At 43.3% G+C, this 18,612-nt stretch overlaps 1 protein-coding gene across 2 annotated transcripts in view; it reads right to left on the reverse strand.

Moving 5' to 3' along the window:
• SDK1 (sidekick cell adhesion molecule 1) overlaps positions 1-18,612 on the reverse strand; it is a 563,777-nt gene that overhangs the window by 232,595 nt on the left and 312,570 nt on the right. For both annotated transcript variants that reach the window (XM_063143659.1, XM_063143658.1), the window contains exons 9-13: positions 12,055-12,249; positions 8,121-8,237; positions 7,822-7,989; positions 4,859-4,961; positions 2,255-2,431 (exon numbers count right to left, since the gene is read on the reverse strand). In XM_063143659.1, coding sequence (XP_062999729.1) covers positions 2,255-2,431; positions 4,859-4,961; positions 7,822-7,989; positions 8,121-8,237; positions 12,055-12,249 — 760 coding nt within the window. The remainder of the gene's footprint in view (positions 1-2,254; positions 2,432-4,858; positions 4,962-7,821; positions 7,990-8,120; positions 8,238-12,054; positions 12,250-18,612) is intronic.

The raw sequence follows: 18,612 nt of genomic DNA on the forward strand, positions 1-18,612 counted from the left end.
TTTCCTCATAGGACTTTGTTTCCAGACCCCTGATCATCCTCATTGTAGGTCTTTTTTCTGCCTAAACATGCACAAGACTGTGCCCTTAAAGATGTATGGCCACAGAATGGAGGGGACCCCCCCCCCCACAATTTGCAAACTGGCTGATTTGATGCAGATTGAGTCAGCTCAGCTGATGGGAATATGAGCTGAAGTCTGTGCGGTGGGTGGGGGGAGCTGATGAAAGCTCAAGGAGCCCCACCCCTGGATGGATTCCTCTGACACCCACCCCTCTGCGTACTCATTTGAGGACAGCGATTGGGGCCATGGACTTTGTCCTGAAGGTTCATCATCATTTGTCTTACTTTTGCGAGGTCAAGGAAGAAAAGAAATTATAGTAAAGGAAGTGGGCTGTGGGAGACAAAGGAAGACCACTAGGCTCCATGCTAGACAATGACCCTGCGAGTTGGAGTGATGGGACAGGTGCCATGTTTTAGTAGTAAAACATAAGCTTGCAGACAGAAGGTCCCGGGTTCAGTTCTCAGCATTCCCAGTTAATATACTCTCCAGTAGCAGGGCTGCTAGAGAACCTGGTCAGTGAACCAGAGAGAAAGATTGCAGACAGAGACGAGAGTGCAAGGGCCTGGAGAACCTTCACACTTTTAAAATGCAGCAAGTGGTTTGCACGTCAACACACATTGGCTGCTTGGCTTCAGTGCCATGGTAATAAAGTTGCACACAGCCTGTTCTCAAGGTCCCCAAAGAGGCCCAGGAGACAACAATTTAAGCACAAGAGGCAGCAATCTGTTTAGAATGGTCTTGTCAGCCTTGGATTTCAACCAGGAGTACGAATGCACTCCTGGAGAAGAACGGAAGGAGAGAATGTAAAAATGGATGGTTTCAAAACAGAATTCAATCTCGGCTTGGCACTGAAGTGGCGACGCTGTAATAAAACCAAGATGAATGTAACAAAACGTTAGAAATGAACATGTTATACAGCAGGGTTGAAGAAGCAGCCTCAGGCATCTTCGCAAAAGGAAGATGAAGTGTGGCCAGCCAGCAGAAACGGATGCTACTTCAAAAAACATTAGTACACAGGTTTACAGTAAAAGATTACTGCATTCAAATATCACCTTCTCTTGCGCCACAAAACCGCCTGCTCTCTTGACATTCCATTTCCATCAGTGCTTAGGGCTCAGTTCAGCCAAGCAAGAGCGACCACTGCAGTTCCCTTTGGATTTCATATGTATCTTCCAAGCTTTTAATATGGATAACCATGGTCAAAACCCAGCTCTTAATGAAGATGAGGAAAGTTTCACTGCATCAAGGTATCTCTTTGTAAGATGATAGTGGTAGCTACTAATACTACGTAAACTACTATTTGCTGTGAAACTTCAGAGTAGCTATAAAATATTCAATTTGTCCTTTTCAGGCATTATAAAATCACATCTGTGGAGGGCAGATGGGGATGCTTCCTCCACCCTGACCTCCAGGTGCTGAGCGGGAAATTCTGAAGTTAAAATATAACTGTGTTTGGCTGAATGTGGTTACAGTTCCATGGGATCCCTTGGAACACTCACTACAGACCTTCCCCATCAACACAGGAAGTTGTGATGGACGGGCTGCGGTCGGAACATGTGTCCCCATCTCCCCTCCACAGGTAGGGTTTGATAACACCTGAAGAAGGCTCTTGTATGTAATGAATCTAATTCAAGCTTGCAGATTACTAGAGACAACTATATTAGAATGAAGGTGAGAGACAGTGTTGACAAGTGGTTAGAGTGTTGGATTAGGACTCGGGAGGGCAGAGTTCAAGTTCCCACTTAGCCATGAAGTCTGCTGGGTGACTTTGGGCCATTCACTGACTTTCAGCCCTGCCTGCCTCACAGGGTTGCTGTGATGGTAAAATGGAGAAGTGGAAGGTCTCACCTTGGACTCCTTGGATGAAAAGGCAGGATATAAGTGCAAAAACTAAATAAATAACTGACTGTGTTTCTTAAAACAAAGAAAAAGTCAAAGTGGGGGGGGGGGAAACACAGTGGGGTAAAATAAGAGGAAAATGCCAAGAATTAACAGAAATAAATAAAATGTTTATTTCTTATCCACCTCTCCCTCTGGATCGAGGTGGGGAACAACACTGGATACAAAAATACTATAACATGCATAAAACTGATTAAAAACACATCAAACTAATACGTTGTTAAAAGAGCAGCCAGACATCTTAAAATTCAACTGGGAATAATCACCCAAAGCTGCCAGCTACTGAAATACTCACATCACTTCCATCCGAGCCACCCTGGAGTCGTTTCCCCCAAAGGAAGTGACTTCACACGTGTAGTCTCCAATGTCACCGGACCACGTCTGGCTGATGACAAGGGTGCCATCTTTCTCGATGGTGATTCGGGAGCTGCTAGATGGATTTATGACAACGTTGTCCTTCTTCCAAACATACCTGATTGTCACAGTATTTCAGACTGTTAAACTCAGCTGTCTATTTCGTTAAAAATGATGAAATATCAAGTGCTGAAATTATATGGTAAAAACAGAGCTAAATAATTATGTCGAACAGTGATGCTTGCTTGCAATCTTCCAAGGGCTCATTTGGATGCAGTGACTGTGTGAGAGGCCTGCAAGACTAATAAAATGCACTATAGTTGAAGATGAAGGGTGCAGTCCAGCTCCTCAGAAATCAATGGCAAATTTCCCATTGATTTTTTTTTTTTAACAAAGCAGGTTCAAAGCCAGGATTGCCAACCTGAGCCAGGCCGTGTTTGGTCGGCTTGCTTACTTGCTTTTGACAGAAGGGGATGTCAGCTGTGTTGTTGTTACTGTTTTAATATACATCTTCAATCAGCTTTCTCCATCTTGGTACTCTCCAGCTGTGTTCTACAACACCTCTGCAGGGTACCAGTTGGGGAAGACTTTCTTAGATGAATGAACAGATCTTGTGTTCAGCTCCACAAAAGATTTCTGAACTGGCCAAGATACTTCTGGGCACCACCCCAGGCCCACCGAGTCCCGGACCGGCTCTGGGGTCTGTTTCCAGAACCTGCCAGGTGACAGATTCCTCCCCCCCCCCTTAGAGCGGAAGACTAGGGCTGGGCATGGGGTCCCCAAACCACTTCGGATCCTAATCCGAACCTTCCGGATCAGGCCCAAATTGGTTTGGGTCGATCTGGACCACCCTGATCCGCTCTGGAACTGAATCCGGAAGATCCAGAAGTCAAGATTGATATTCGGCACCCATTTTGCACCCCTTCCCCACTTACTTGCCTCCGTGGCAGACGGCAGAGGAAGGTAAGTGGGGAAAGGGGGACAAAATGGGGGCTGAATAAGCCCCCTCCCCCCTTACCTGGCTCCACCATCCGCCACCGCACGGACCGCGGTGGACAACGGAGCCAGGTAAGCCCCCCTCCCCCTAGGTAAGCCCCCTCTCCCTTCCCCACTTACCTGGCTCTGTTAGCTTTGGATCAGTCTGAACCGTTTGAGCCGATCCGGACTTCCCCCGATCCGCTCCGGAACCAGGCTTCGGAGGTCCGGATCAGCCCACTCCGCTTCGGATCCAGGGATCCGTAACGGAGCGGAGCACACCCCTACTGAAGACCCTATTTTCAACCCATGTTTTTATTTCATGTTTTATGATGTGTTTTACCACAGACAGTAAAAAATGTAGCTTTTTATAGAATGCAAGCCCACATACCACAGGTCTTCCTTCTACTTCCTACTAGAGTCATGATAAAAGGCACTTCCTGTCTCCTCCATCTGTACCCTGCTACTCCTTATCTCTCCATATATTGGTCCCAATCCACTGAAAGTTCTATTATAGATATCATTGCAAGATTCAGGGTGAGTGGGAGGGAAAGATTTACAGCAAATGGCAATGAACTGCTTTCAGACGTATTTGAGTTTAAATTGCAAGGAAAAAACCAGCGCATCTGATTTTTTTCTTGTTGTGGTTGAGGAATATATCCTGGCCCAATTTACACAGCTGTTGCGAGGATTACTAAGGTAATGCATGTGAAAAGCTTCAAACACCTGAAATACACTATATAAATGCTAATTATACTTAGCACTAAATATTCCCAATTTTTTATTCATGATCCATTCCACATTTCCCCCATCAAAGTTATGATTTATAGAACAGATCTATTTTATCCCATCTGTAGTGGAACTCATATTCATGACCCTACTGGCATTTACAAGAAAAAAAAGCTTCTAAGATACTGTTCTTCTCTTTATGCAAGTCTAGACACCTTTCTTTTTTCTTTTACACAAATGGTATTGTTTAACATTCTCTAAAGGGAACTGTGGCATCCTTAGCTGGATTTTCCCTATTTCATCTGTGTTGCTTTTCATTTATGTACATGTTCATCCTGTCAACGAAATAGAGAGGGAATTCCTCTACTTCCGGGCTGTAGAGTATAACCATTGAAAGATATATTGTACTTTCCATTACGCGGGGCTGAATTTGATACTTTGTTATTTTTTTCAGGAGCAGGAGTGACACTTTCAGGAATGTTCAAGACCCTCTCTGTAAGAGCTCCTACAATCCCCTTAAATTGCTTTGGGTTTTATTCTCATTAAGTATCAGATTTTGACAAGTCAGTTTTATTGATATTGTATTAACCTTGACAGTAAATCATGGGAAGTTGTATTGAAGTCATGAAGTGGAACGTAGCTCGTTGTAAATTATATATAAGGTTGGAGTGGAAAAATAAAAAGGACTTGACGTGATTAATGGGGCAACCTACAACCTTAGGGCGCTGTCGCTGGGCATACCAGCACAAAGCCTGGCACCCAGAAAGAGCTCACCTAATTCAGTGCTGATGGTTTGTAAAATCAAGTTCAAACTACACAAACAAGGGCGGACGCTACGAACCTGATTGAAATTCTCGGGTCATGAGCGGCTCCACACTGCAGCATCGCTGTCGTTCCCTTAATAACAGTGCTGTCCTCAGGAGGGCGGACGATGAAAGTACGATCTGAAAAGAACACGACCCGCAGTTCAGCTAAAATTGCCAACTTCCATCTTGACTCGGGAGTTTGCCCTCAGAAGGCAGAGAGACAGGCCATTGGTAATCTCTCCTCCCCACCCACCCCCACATCCAGCAAGCATATGAAAGTGCAAAGTTCTCTATGGTCGGTGTTTACTGGGGAAATGTCATGAGGAGGAATCACATCCTCTCCCCATATTTAATTTCCCGTGGGGGTTCAGTCATGGGGGCACGATGATATTAGGAAAGCAAATCTGGAGAAAATCTTACTGCTGGGGGTTCGTCATGCATTAGAGCGTGATTAAGTTCCCACCCTGTGATTAACTTCCCACCCTCCCACTTTCCTGGACTGAATCTCCCCGCTCTGCTTAGGTGGAGTCCACGGAAATGATGCTAACCCGGGCTCCCTGTAACCAGGATCGTAAGCAGCAGTTTAAACAGACTTTCAGATCTTGGGTTAATGGGAACCTGGCTTAGCATTAACCAGCTGCATTTAATGTCAATCCAGATACTTCACATCCTCGTGTTTAAGGATGCCAGAGACAATTCTGTGCAGAGAAGTGAGAGGGTGGGTGGAGACTGCAGATTTTCCCATGACTGGCTCTTGATTTTTTAACCATGGTTAGGATGGAGCCAATGTATGCCTGTGTTTGATTTGAAACAGGAAATGTCCCAGGAATTTACTACCTTTTAGTGTTACGGTAGTACTGCAGCATATATAGCATTTGTTACTCAGAAATATTTGTAGAACTGAATATCCATTGCCATGAATGTGCGCAATGCCCATAAACCAGCAGGTACTTTCCTGTGGCTTCAGAATTGAACAAAGTCTTTTGCCAGCCCTTTGCAGGGCCACTGGCATTTCTCCAGAATAACTAGCTATTTTCAATGTATTGCGTGCTTTGAACATCAAACGTGACACATCCCTTATCTCAAGCCCCAGAGTCACCTTTCCCATCACAACCTCCCCTCCGCGACTCCTAAAAAGAGGCGGGGGATGTCATTACTTTTCTCACTTTTGAGATGTGGAAATATAGCTGAATTGGAAGTTGATCAGCTACCTGGAGTAACGCTATCAAATTGCATCACAAGCCCAGGTTGCAACAGCACATTCTGAGGCTAAAAGAGCAATGACGACCGGGTGCTAAATTGGTTAAGAGATGAAGGAGCATTTGACCAACCTGGCATAAAAAAATGTTAATCCTGGGGGCCCTAGATAAGAGTCTAGAGCCCAGTAGATACTTTGGATTCCTGAATCAAAAGGTTGGAAACAGCGCTCCGACATCGGACCCAGGAGTCCGGGCTCTCTGCTCCCTCCCCCTCATAGCTGGTGCCAAGAGAACTGCACTGGCTATCTCTCCAAGGTTGCAAAGGCAACCTCAGGGAGGACAGAAAGGAAGTGTTCCCATGGACTGAACTATTCCCAGCCTTCCCTTTTCCTTCCCTCCCCCCTCCTCAGTGCCTCAACTAGATGGGCAAAATCATCCCTTTTATTCATTTAGAGGTTTAGCTAGCATGCGCATAAAGGGAATGGCTGCTGAGCACATCAGCTGAGTCCAGGTGCAAAACAGGAAGGTAAGTAGAAAATGGGAGCACAGTCCCATTTCTCAGAAGCAATAATAAGGTATAATGCCTGAAGACACTTCTATCCAAGGAACAAGAGTCAAGCGCCAGGAGTGAACACAAGACACCATTAAGCACCATGTCTGAAAGTGCTGAATATTTCTGCTTGCCCTTCAGGTTATATAATAGCGCCATTCTCACTGCTGTGCATACAGTGTGCCATGGAATTAAATCAAATTTTAAAGATTTAGTAGGACATTAAAAAGAACTGGCAACCTGTGCATGTGTGTGTGTGTGTGTGTGTGTGTGTGTATATATATATATATATATATATATATATATATATATTCAGAAGGGAACGTCCACTGGAGATTACCAGCTTCTCTTCTACCCACACCCCACTGACATATTCCTAGATAACAAGCCGTACACATTTTGATCCGTGTACCAGTTGCATAGCATTAGATTGAACATCCACGCAGCAGCAGGTCTTGTAGCACATGAATCACTGGAAACATCTGCAGGTATCTCTAGGAATGTACATCGGGGAGGCATTGGTGTAACTTATCATGCACTTTGGAATGCAGAGATGTCAAGTGCACTGCCAGGAAAAATCAGTTCGCAGGCTATTCTTTGCGTTCAGGGATGGAAGAAAATATACAACATCTTAAAACTCAGACCGTTACAGTCAATAGAAATATTGGAAATAATTCAGATGTTAATCCTTTTGCCTTCGACATGTGGCTGGAATGACCAAAAGTGGTTTGAACGCCTCCTTTAGAAAGGGCAAAAAGTTGAAATTAGCGAGGTCAATGAATCTAGCAGAAAGGTTCAGTAAAAGGAGTCAGATACAAACTCCCAAGAACAACCTGCCCAATCGCTTATGTCAAAAGAAACACAGTGGCCCTGTTCAGACAACATGCTAAGCCATGGTTAGGGCCGCTAACCCGTTTGCAGCAAGTTGTTAGCAAGCATGGTTAAACCGTGGTTATTTAGCCACCATGGTTAGGAAAAACGCCATTCACATGACACGCTAAGCCATCATGGTTAGCTCAAATTGCTTAATTATCATGGCTTAGCGTGTTGTCTGAACAGGACCAAAGTTCCTGCGAAGTATTGCAAATCGCTTTGATGCAGATTCTATGCAGATTCTTCCCATTTAATTATTCAGCCCCCCCCTCTACCCCCAGTGATATGGAAATGTTGTAATTGATTTCCTAAGGGCACAATGAGCACTGATTAGGCCTTGATTAATATTAAAGTTTAAAACAAACATAGCCCTTACTCCACACGGTGAGAGCAGCAGAAGCATTGAGGATTCCTTCAGAGTTGACGGCCCAGCAGGTGTAGTTGCCAGCATCTTGAAGGAAAGCAGGTGCTATCTGGAGCCCTCCGGACTCAAGGAGAAGGAACCTGGGGATCTGAACGGAGCCACTGGCCAAAATCTGGTTCCCTGAAACACAGCATGTGGGAATCGTTTCAGTGCACTGATTGGCCGTGCATGAAGAAGTTAACGCGGTGCTAATTCCTCCTGGCAAACCGCGGCGATGGGAGTGATTTCCCAACAGAATAATAAGGTTTTACCCCTTTTCCATGCAATGGCAGGTTTTGGTGCTCCAGAAACATCGCATCTTAAAACCGCCGTCATCCCTTCGGTAACTGTGGTATCGGCTGGTGGCCGGGTAAATGTGGGTGCAATATCTGGAATCAAAAACAGGATCAGCTCTTTGAATGATCACTGAAGTTGTTGTGAAATTTTGTGTCTATTTTTACCGTACCGATAACGGACAAGCACATGACACTAACAATATGAAAACTTTTCAAAGGAGACAGTACTCTTTCATTATTCATCTCCCAGGAATTCTCCAACTTGGGTTATTGGCTAAGTGAAAAATAAAACCCTACCAGCACCTGTACAAGTACAAGCAAGAGGACTTTGAGGTAGAGCAAACGGGTTTAAAAAGAGGGTTTGGGGGAGGGGGAGGGCAAGGAACAGATGAATTGAAATAAACAGAACTATTTGCTTTTATCCTGCTGCCATATGTCTTAAAGATGAAGAGCCACATTAATTTGCAAAGCTAAATGTCAGCCAAAAGAAGTTGCCATTTGATTCTCATCCAAGGTATTTCTGTGTTCCCACCTATCCTTATTCTGTTGCCATTACATCTTATCACACCGCATTCTTTCAGCCTCCAATGAAAAGATCAAACAGGGGCCAGCCTTATTATCTCAAGCCCAGAAAAGATATCAGGCACCATAAGAGCACCTTATGTGTTCAGAGGTAAGCCCAGCAAAGATCTAACAACACAGCTCAGTGCCAATCACTGGAGATGCTATAGCCAGGCAATCGTCCATCATGCTTCAATCCAACTCCAGCTGAGAAGTTCTCTCTCTCTCTCTCTCTCTCTCTCTCTCTCCAGTGAGTCATTGCTGAAGTTGAGACTGCCCAAGGAGGCTAGAACCAAGCACTGAACTGAGTTCAGGCTTAATATGTAGAAGGGAATCTTTACTCTAGATGCTGCCTCTCTTTGTCTGGGTGCGGGATTGATGTCCTGTTACCCATTTCTGAGCTACTGTCAATACATTCTAGAGCAGGGGTGGGAAACCTGTTTGCCCCCAATGGCCTTATGCAACTCACACACTGCCTTGCTCTGACCTCCCCGCTCAAAGCCACAGCCGTAGGCATCAACACACACACCACTGCCACCATTTCAGCATGCAGGGATGGGGAGGATTAATTCTTTCGTTGTGCGCTGAGTTCACGCTGTGGCTCCTTTCTGTGCCAATCAGCTGGGAGTGGGGAAGGATACAACGTAAATGGGGAAAATGGCAGATAGGGATGACTCTTCCCATGTGCCATCTTCCCCATTTAAATCACGCTCCCAACAGCCCACCAAGTAGCTGTTTGGTGGGTTGTTGGGAGTGTGCTTATGCTGGGAGATGGTTTGCTGGGGTGTCTCTCTTCATTCCCCAGCAAAATTGCATCATAGAATCATAGATTCTATGCCCATAGATTCTATGCCTCTAAGCCCATCGAGTCCAACCCCCTGCTCAGTGAAGGAATCCACCTTAAAGCATCCCTGACAGAAGGCTGTCCAGCTGTGTCAGAAAAGGTAGTGCGGGGGAGAAAAAAAATCAGTGGTGGAGGCAACAGCAGAAGGTTGGGCACTCCTAGAGGGCTACATGGGTGGCCTCTTGGGGGCACATGAGAGCCTGCAGCCCACTGATTGCTAGGATGTGTGGATGCTTTGATGTGTGGATACTTTGATGTAACATCAGCTGGACAAGCATGGCCTTGCCTAAGATGGTTTGGATGGCCTACTAAGGTCTAATCTGCACCAAGCAGCATATAGCACTATGAAAGCGGTCTATGGTATGTGTCAATGGGGGACTAGAAAACCAAGGAGGTTAAGGTGATAGATTTCAACAAAATTTTAGAGTAAAACAAGATGAAATATACAATCAAGACTATAGAGCACTTACAATATACAATACATTACACATTTAAAAATACAGTAAAAAAAAAAAAGAAGTGCTTCACAAGCTTGATTGGGTTGGCCAGACGTGTTTCGACTCATTCGTCTTCTTCAATGGCCAGTCACGACAAAATATATATAAAAGCAAAACACTTACGAGCGCCACAAATAAGGAGAAAGGAATTCTTATAGTCAATTAGTGCACTAGTGAATCTATTTATAGTGCAAAGCTGACATACCACAGCTGATCCACAGTCAGAGAAATAACTGCAAAATCGGGACTGACTGGACGATTTTCAGGAGTAGAGAATTAAATACATGTCAATAGGGCCCGACGGTTGTCAGTGCACTTCAATACCGCTATAAAGCAGTCGTGTCGCTCCTGCCTTTTATATATTATTATTATTATTATTATTATTATTATTATTATTATTATTTATATAGCACCATCAATGTACATGGTGCTGTACAGATAACACAGTAAATAGCAAGACCCTGCCGCATAGGCTTACAATCTAATATACCGCTTTCATAGTGCAACTTCCTGCTTGGTGTAGATGAGGCCTAAGGTGATAAGTGTGGAATTCTACATTTGTGGGGCAAAAGAAGTTAAGAAGTTGTGGAGTCGATTGAAATTTTTCTTGGGTTGTTTTATTGGCGGGCAGGTTATACGTGGGGATGGACGAATAAAAATAAATTCCATCTGGCATCATTTCAAGATTGCAGGGCTGACATCTGTTCTTCTAACTCTGCTCATGAAAGGTTGCAATTCTCAGCATCCTCAGGGGCAGAACCATTCCAAGAACACTGCCTAACATGGTAAGAGGATAAAATCATACCACGAGAAGTGGAGGGTCACAGCCACACTTCCTTTGGGGTATAGCTAGCATTCTCTCCACGCAATCTCTTAACCACCACGTTCAGAAGAATGTTCCGGAAGTAGCAATTTAAGCATAATTTAAGATTTTTTTGTTTGCTTCCATAGAAAAGGCTCCTTTAAATCAATGTGCCTGGCAGAAGGCATTGATTCACTTTAGAGACTAACTCTAGGGCTAACATACTTATGTGCATGTTTATTTAATATTAAACAGGTTATTCTTTAAGAGCAATGCAGTATTGACATTTTTTTTTAAAAAAAGAATAAACTATTTAATTTTGTTTAACTCCTTTCTTAAAAAGAAATTTCTCATTTGAAAGTTCGTATCAGCATAAATGGGTCTCATAAAAGAGAAAACCTTAGTGTGGTAAAACCTTGTAGGTTCTCAAATCACGCTTGAAGAGGCCAATCAATACTCACAAGACCCAATTTCCTACTGGGAATTGCTGGTGTCCTTCGCTTTTCCAGCAATAGTCTCTCGGGGTATGTATACCACAAGAATAAAGATGTGGAACTGTCACGGCTTCTGTCATTTCATTTCATTTATTACATTTTTTATACTGCCTCACTGCTGAAGCCCTCTGGGCAGTTTACAAAAACTTTTTTTAAAAACAAAAAACAAACCCACAGTATACAAATAAAAAAAGCATTTACATTTAAGTAAAGACCACATATATCTAAAACAATTTGTTAAACCATCGGCCGAGACAATCCAAGAATTAAGTTAAGCTCATTGCATGCTGCCAGATGCTTGAGGGCAATTTTAACCTGGCACTGAAGAAATAGCAGGCGGGCCTCATCAAGGGGATTATGCCATACCTGGGGGCCACCACTGAGAAGGCCCTCTCTCTTCCAATGGAACCCTAAGAAATGTAGCTCTGTCGGAAGACTGGCTAATAGAAAACTACTAGTACTCGCCCTAAATGCTTTCCTTACTTGCTTGAAGAAAGCCTGGAGCATTAAATAAATTTGTGCATATGCTGTATGGAAGTCCCTCAGAACATTCCTACCCACCGCCTTCCTGTGAAGAATGTGGTGTGGGGCTAAGCATCCCCCCCCCACTCAATACATCTGGGCAATCATAGCAAGATGGGTAGAATGTATCCCAGAACCTTTCCTCCGTCTCCCCTGCCCTCTCACAGGCTACACGAAGGTCCAGACTTACTAGTAACATCCAGGAAGGTGTGGGTCTGTGTCTCCCCAGCCTCGTTCCTTGCAAAACACTGAAAGATGCCAGAATCCCCAGGCTGCAGTCCCTGAATTTGAAGACTCCCGTTGAGCAGAACTTTGTAACGAGGATTCGGCAGTTTGTGGATAGGGACAGCATCTTTGTACCATACCAGAGTAGGAAGTGGGACACCTGCCCAAAACAGCAAGAGAGAGAAGTCTTAATGTATGCATACACACAACGCATTGCTTTATGCAAAATCTCACATGGCCCATTAGAGGGGTTTTATATGAATACAGTGCTTAGAAAACAACTGCTATGAAGCATACATTATGTGGTCAAAGGGAGGGGGAGGAAATCCTGTAGGAAACCCACAAAGATTTATTCAGGGTGCTGCCCTGTCCCTTTATTTGCCATGCCACCATTAGAAGTGGGGTGGGGGAAGCATCAGATTAAATAGTTTGGTTAGGGGATTTGGCTAATCATGTCAAGTGAGTCTTGGTAGTGAATATTTGTAAGATTGCAATCCTTTATATCCTTACTAGGACATATATCCCACCAAACCTGATGAGACCCTACTTCTGAGAAAAAGGGGCAGACCGTCTGGGGAGTATTCAAAGAACTTCACATATGTTATTGCAACAATCCCCACCCCGAGGCAGATGGGAAAATGAAGCTGAGAGATAATGATGCGGCTAAAATCACCATGTGAGCAAAAGTAGAATACTTAAATGATTTGGGGAGGCCGCAGACACACACGCACGATCGCCATTTTCATAGAGTTACAGTTGTGAGGCAAAACGGGGTAAGCAAAGTCACATTATGGAAGGCAGGAAAATTCACTGTCATCCTATTGGTTAAGAGTGATAGGTGATCACCAATTAATGAAGGACAAAGCAAGGTTAAGAGGATATAAGGGAAGCCCTTTTTGTTCGGTCAAGGGCCCTAATCAGCATATTCCGAAGCCAGATAAAGTAAACCTAATTACTTCAATAGAGGAAGAGAATGGCTTCTAATTGATCAAATAATTGGATGAGAAATGTAGAACACGTAAGACTTTTACTGCAACTAGCAACTCATCCACAGGGACTTTGATGTTAAAACTGAGTTCACCTACCCGGAATGGCTTCCCAGTTCAACTTAGTCAAAGGAGCAGATTTGTGTTCACCTGCCTCTGTGTGTAGGGAGTGGCTCTTTCCATTGCAATGAGAATTTTGATCTCTGCACTCAAAAACTAAACTGATACTGAACTCCGGATCAGAGGGAACATCTTTTATTGGATCACCTAGCGTTCGAAATACTTCCAGCAGCAAGCCCTCACATTGTATGGAGAGTAAAGATCACTGTGTTTGCTTAGTAAGCCAATGTAGACGTAACCAATCATGTTATACCAAACAGAAAAGAAAACCAACAGAAAATGAACAACTGAAAGAAGAAAATGTAACAAATATAAAAACCTGTAACATTGTGTTTTCAGTTTTCGTATCTTTCGGTGGAGATTGAAAGATACATTATTCCCCTCAAGGACAAAGCAACAAATGACAAAACTATCTTTTTAAAAAATAAGTAAATAAGGGGGAATAGTTGAGTGGTCATGAAATTATATTTCTGTACAAGGATATAATCAGTTCCTGAAATCGTATTTGAAGCTTCCATTTTGCTTGAATAATAAAAGCTATTTATTGCCGAAGAAAAAAAGTCTTTTGTGTGCAGTGTGTGTTGTTCGACGCAAAATAGATGCTGCGTACCACTGTGAAATAATAAACACAATTTAAATTTCATACTAAAGGCCCATCCACAGAATTTGTGTACAGTCTGATTGTCAGAATTCTCAGTGCAAATGTTATTCATCTCATGAAAGCCCCCTGGGCAAATACAAATTACCACTGAGTAATGAGGAAACAGATGATGCAAAAATGGAATAGTCCTCTAGACGGAGGATGTTGAAATGGTTTGAAGCTTAAATAACAGCATTCCGTTAAATTCGATAGAAAACACAATAGAGCAAAATCTGGCATTTGGCGAATTCCCCAAATCCCCTCTGGCCATTTAATAAGGTTAACAAAAAAAATTAATCATATTATCAGTGAGATCCATCTTTCTAACTGTAACTGAACCAGCAAAACGTAATACAATCTCTTTAAATTTTCCTGTTTCAGCCTGCCTAAATGGATGCAGTTGCAAAGTGGCCCCATGTTCTAAACATTCTGAATCCTGACAGGAATATCAAAATGTTCACTGACGGTTTAATCATCTTCCCGAAGAAAGCCGTGGATCAACCCTCAAATGCTTGCGTGAGGCAAAGCCCTTTTGTACTTAACTGAGCATAGCAGTCAATTGAATTCCTCTACACCATGTTTTCCCTCTGATATCTCAAGAGGCTGTAAAAGATCCTGATGATTTCGCTGGGTAAGTCACATCATCAGAAATAGAGAGAAGGTGCTTTTCAAAGATCTTTGAGAAAGACATTGGGGAAGAAGTCTATTAGTTTGGCCAGGTGTGCAACAGATGAGTGTCTGAAATGATGAGGGATGCTTAAGAGCGCTGCAGGAGCTCACAAATGGGTCCACTAGCAGCAGCTGTTGCAGTCATCAAGAGCACAGGGTGTTCGGAGTTTTGAAATAACTTTGAGGATTTCTCCCCCACCCCCGACTCAGAACTTAGTTTTAAGTACCCGTCCAATATATTTGTGTGCATGTCCCTTTTATCATGTCTAACCAGGATTTTAGGAAAAGATACATGGTCAATTTTTTAAAAAAAAATTTAATGGGGGAAAGGCAAACAATAAGTTCTGAAAACATTTGTCTTATGTCTTATGTATTATTAGGGCTGCAAAGTTGGGGAGATTAATTGGTTAGCTTAAAAACATTTTCATCAACTAAAATGTTGAACCCAATAGATGAATCAGCAGATTTTTAAAAACAACAACATCTTATTCCAAAAGTGTAATAGTTTTTAATGTGTGTACTTATACAACCAGCCTATGGCAAGCCTCTTAAAAGAGGCATTCCCTCAATTCAAGAGACAAGGGGGAAGTACCTCTCATAAGATTATGTCTGCTGCAGGACGTGTGTAGAACACCTAACCTGGGGAAGGCAGTAGCTCAGTGGTAGGGCATGTGATTTGTATGCAGAAGGCCCCGGCATTTTCAAGTAAGCTTGAGAAGGATCCCTGTCTGAGATCCCTGGAGAGCCATTGCCGGTCAGTGCAAACAATACTGAGCTAGATGGACCAGAGGCCTGACTTGAACTAAGACAACTTTACGTGTTGCTAAGTGGGAATGTGGCCATACCTCGATGGTAGAACATGTGGTTTGCTTGCAGAAAGGCCCAGGTTTAATCCTCCAAGATCTCCAGGTAGGGCTGTGAAAGAACCACATCCAAATCCCCAGAGGAGCACAGCCAGTCACTCTAGTCCAGGGGTTCTTAACCTGGGGTCCATGGACCCCCAAGGGATCCATGGATGGGCTTCAGGGGATCCGTGAAAGTCAAATACATTTATTCATACTTTGTGTGTGTCATACACTGTATGAGGCAACCAATTTTCAATAAAGTAAAGTATATTCATTGCATGCAAAGTTGTGTTTATGTGCTTATGTGCTTTTTTTCTAGGGAGGGAGTCTGTAGCTATCACCAGATTTTCAAAGGGGTCCGTGACTCAAAAAAGGTTAAGAACCACTGCTCTAGTCAATACTAAAGTAGATGGACAAAAAAGCCTATCTCAGTATAAGGCAGCTTCCTAACAAAGAAAGTACATTTTCCCCTTTAGAACCATTGGGGAACATGGTTGTTGTTGTTTTGCTGTTGCACTCATGTCCTGCTTGTGGGTGCCCCATCGATAGCTGGTTGGCCACTGGGTGAACAGAACACTGGACTAGATCAACCCTTATGTTCTTAACTGTACATATACAAATTTAAGCAGATTTAAATGTAGTGATCAAATTAAGTGAGAAAGTTTTCACTGATTGGGTGAAGCATCTAGTATCACACCCTGTAAGAGCAAACCCAACTGGTGAGTGCAGACACGGTTGTAGTCAAAAGAAGGCAAGTGAGACACAAGAGGGGAAGGACTCAAGCTTCACAAAAGTACCAAAATTCCTTTCAAAAAACACATAAGGGAGCATAAACCTCCTGAAACATCCGAATGAGAACTGAACATACTCAGTAATCGCAGAATGCGGAGCGGGGTGGGGCAGGGCTGCAGGATGGGAAATGGTGGTAGGGGAAAGGAATAGAGTATCCTTCAAGGGGGCACGGCTGGATAATTGGAACACTGAACAAGAGCACTGTGCACTGCAATATTTTGTTGCAGGTCTTGTCTATCAATAATAGCCTGAACAGAACATGAGCCACGACGCAGATCATTCAAAGGATGCAAACTCTGAAGGGGAAACTCCATTGTCACCTTACGTTGCTCAGAAAGATATTAAAAAGCAAGGAAAACAATTTGTACAATCCCCATATGTCTGAAAAAACGCCTCTTGCAGAACAGAGAACAGAACGGCACACAGCATGCAACACCCTTGACATTTCGCTGGTGTTCTCAGAGGAGTGGATGATGGTCCCTCCATTTCCCCATCAGTAAGCAAATTAATAATCTGTGCTGACCTTATAAGAGCATTTTGAGATACAGTATCTTCTTTAACTGTTTAGTTTTTAATTCTGCATGTGTTGAGCATTTGAGTATTTGAATAAAAATAGAAGCATTGGGGGAAAGAGGGGAGGAATTATAACATAGAAAGGACACGCTCCACCATCTTCCACCTCTTAAGCCTCGGATTCCAATATCATTTCAAAATGTATCTCTGAAAGAGCTACTTCTACAAAATGATAAATAACTAACCAATTAATTTAGATTCATTGTAGCTTATCGATTCCTTAATGTCTGGTTTCCGAGACAATGGTTAACATTTTGCGACGATAATCTTAGCAATGATTCATATGTTCCATAGTAGTGGCAAACATAACTAAGGCTGCAATCCTGTACAATTTTACTAGACAGTAGGTCCCACTGAACTTCATGGGGCTCGCTTCCCAGTAGAGATGCATAGGATTGCATACTAAACCTGCGATCGTATACACACTTACCTAGAGGTAAGTCCCATTGAACTCACGAGGTCTGTACTTCTGAGTATACATGCATAGGATACTTAGACTGTATTACCAATTTAATTGTTGGGTTTTGTTTGTTTGTTTTAACAACTAGTCCAGGTTCTTGGTGAATTATTGGGTTTAACTAAAGCTCTTTTTCAATCCATTGTAGAATCCCAGCTCATGTATTAAAAAAAAAACCTCCACCAAATTTCTGACAGTATATAATCCAAATAATAACCATTCTCAAAATCCACATGTGTGTGTGTGTGTGTGTGTGTGTGTGTGTGTGTTTATAATATTTCAAATACCTGCAACTGGAGTTGGCCAAGAAATATAAAACGGAACTTTGCTCCCACAGAAATTCCATTTACAGTGAAGTAAAAAAGCTGTCCTTTAGAGGTTGTAATTTTATTTATAGTTAATCTAGTTGTAGCGAGTAAATTTAATCTTTGTCTCTCGCACTCACAGTGCACAAAGATGGAATAAATGGGTTTTGTGCCAAAGAATCCCATAGGAGTTGTGACAAATTGAGACTTCCTGCCTGTTTATGGTCAGGGCACAGAGCAGCTCTGTTACGCTCCCAGGGCTATTATTCCAGCACCTGAGCTGGCACTCCCTCATTTCATTTTATGTCCTCTCTGAGTCAATGGGCCCCACCGAGCGCTGCTTACGACAAACAGTAGCAAAGTTAGTACTTATGGTACCACTACGAACTCCAGCACCGAGAAACCTGGAAATGAAACACTCTGCTAGTCGGGACCTGAAATGGGTGAAGACTGCACAAAGCATTCTCTCCGGCCCTTTCTACACCTAAGGATTATCCCAGGGAAATGGAAGGATCATCGCTGTCTGCTCCAGGGATCCCCTGTGTGTCATTTGGATGCACGGGGATGATCCCAGGATGATCCTGGGGAAAAAGGCAGGTGTAGAAACGGCCTCTGTTTCTCATCAGGTTTGTGCAAGATTAAAGAGACGGGCAGGTCCCCAACATAAAGTGATGGGGTGTATACACTGCCTTGTTTTTAAGGTGCCAGAGCTGGGGTAACCCTCACCCCCTACTCCATGCTTTATATAAGAACACAGAACATAAGAAGAGCCCTGCTGGATCAGATCAAGGGTCCATCTAGACCAGCAATCTGTTCATACAATGGCCAACCAGGCAACCACTATCAGGACATGGTGCAACAGCACCCTCCTGCCCATGTTCTCCAGCAACTAGTGTACACCGGCTTACTGCCTCTGATACTGGAGGTTGCACTTAGCCATCAAGGCTAGTAGCCACTGATAACCCATTCCTCCAGGAATTTATCCAACCCCATTTTAAAGCCATCTACCACATCTTGTGGTAGCTAATGCCATAGTCATGCTCCACAATTCAAGAAGGACGCAGACAAGCTGGAGCGTGTTCAAAGGAGGGCAACCAGGATGATCAGGGGTCTGGAAACAAAGCCCTATGAAGAGA

The sequence above is a fragment of the Elgaria multicarinata genome, chromosome 17 (genome assembly GCF_023053635.1).
Source record: "Elgaria multicarinata webbii isolate HBS135686 ecotype San Diego chromosome 17, rElgMul1.1.pri, whole genome shotgun sequence".
Taxonomy (NCBI): Eukaryota; Metazoa; Chordata; class Lepidosauria; order Squamata; family Anguidae; genus Elgaria; species Elgaria multicarinata.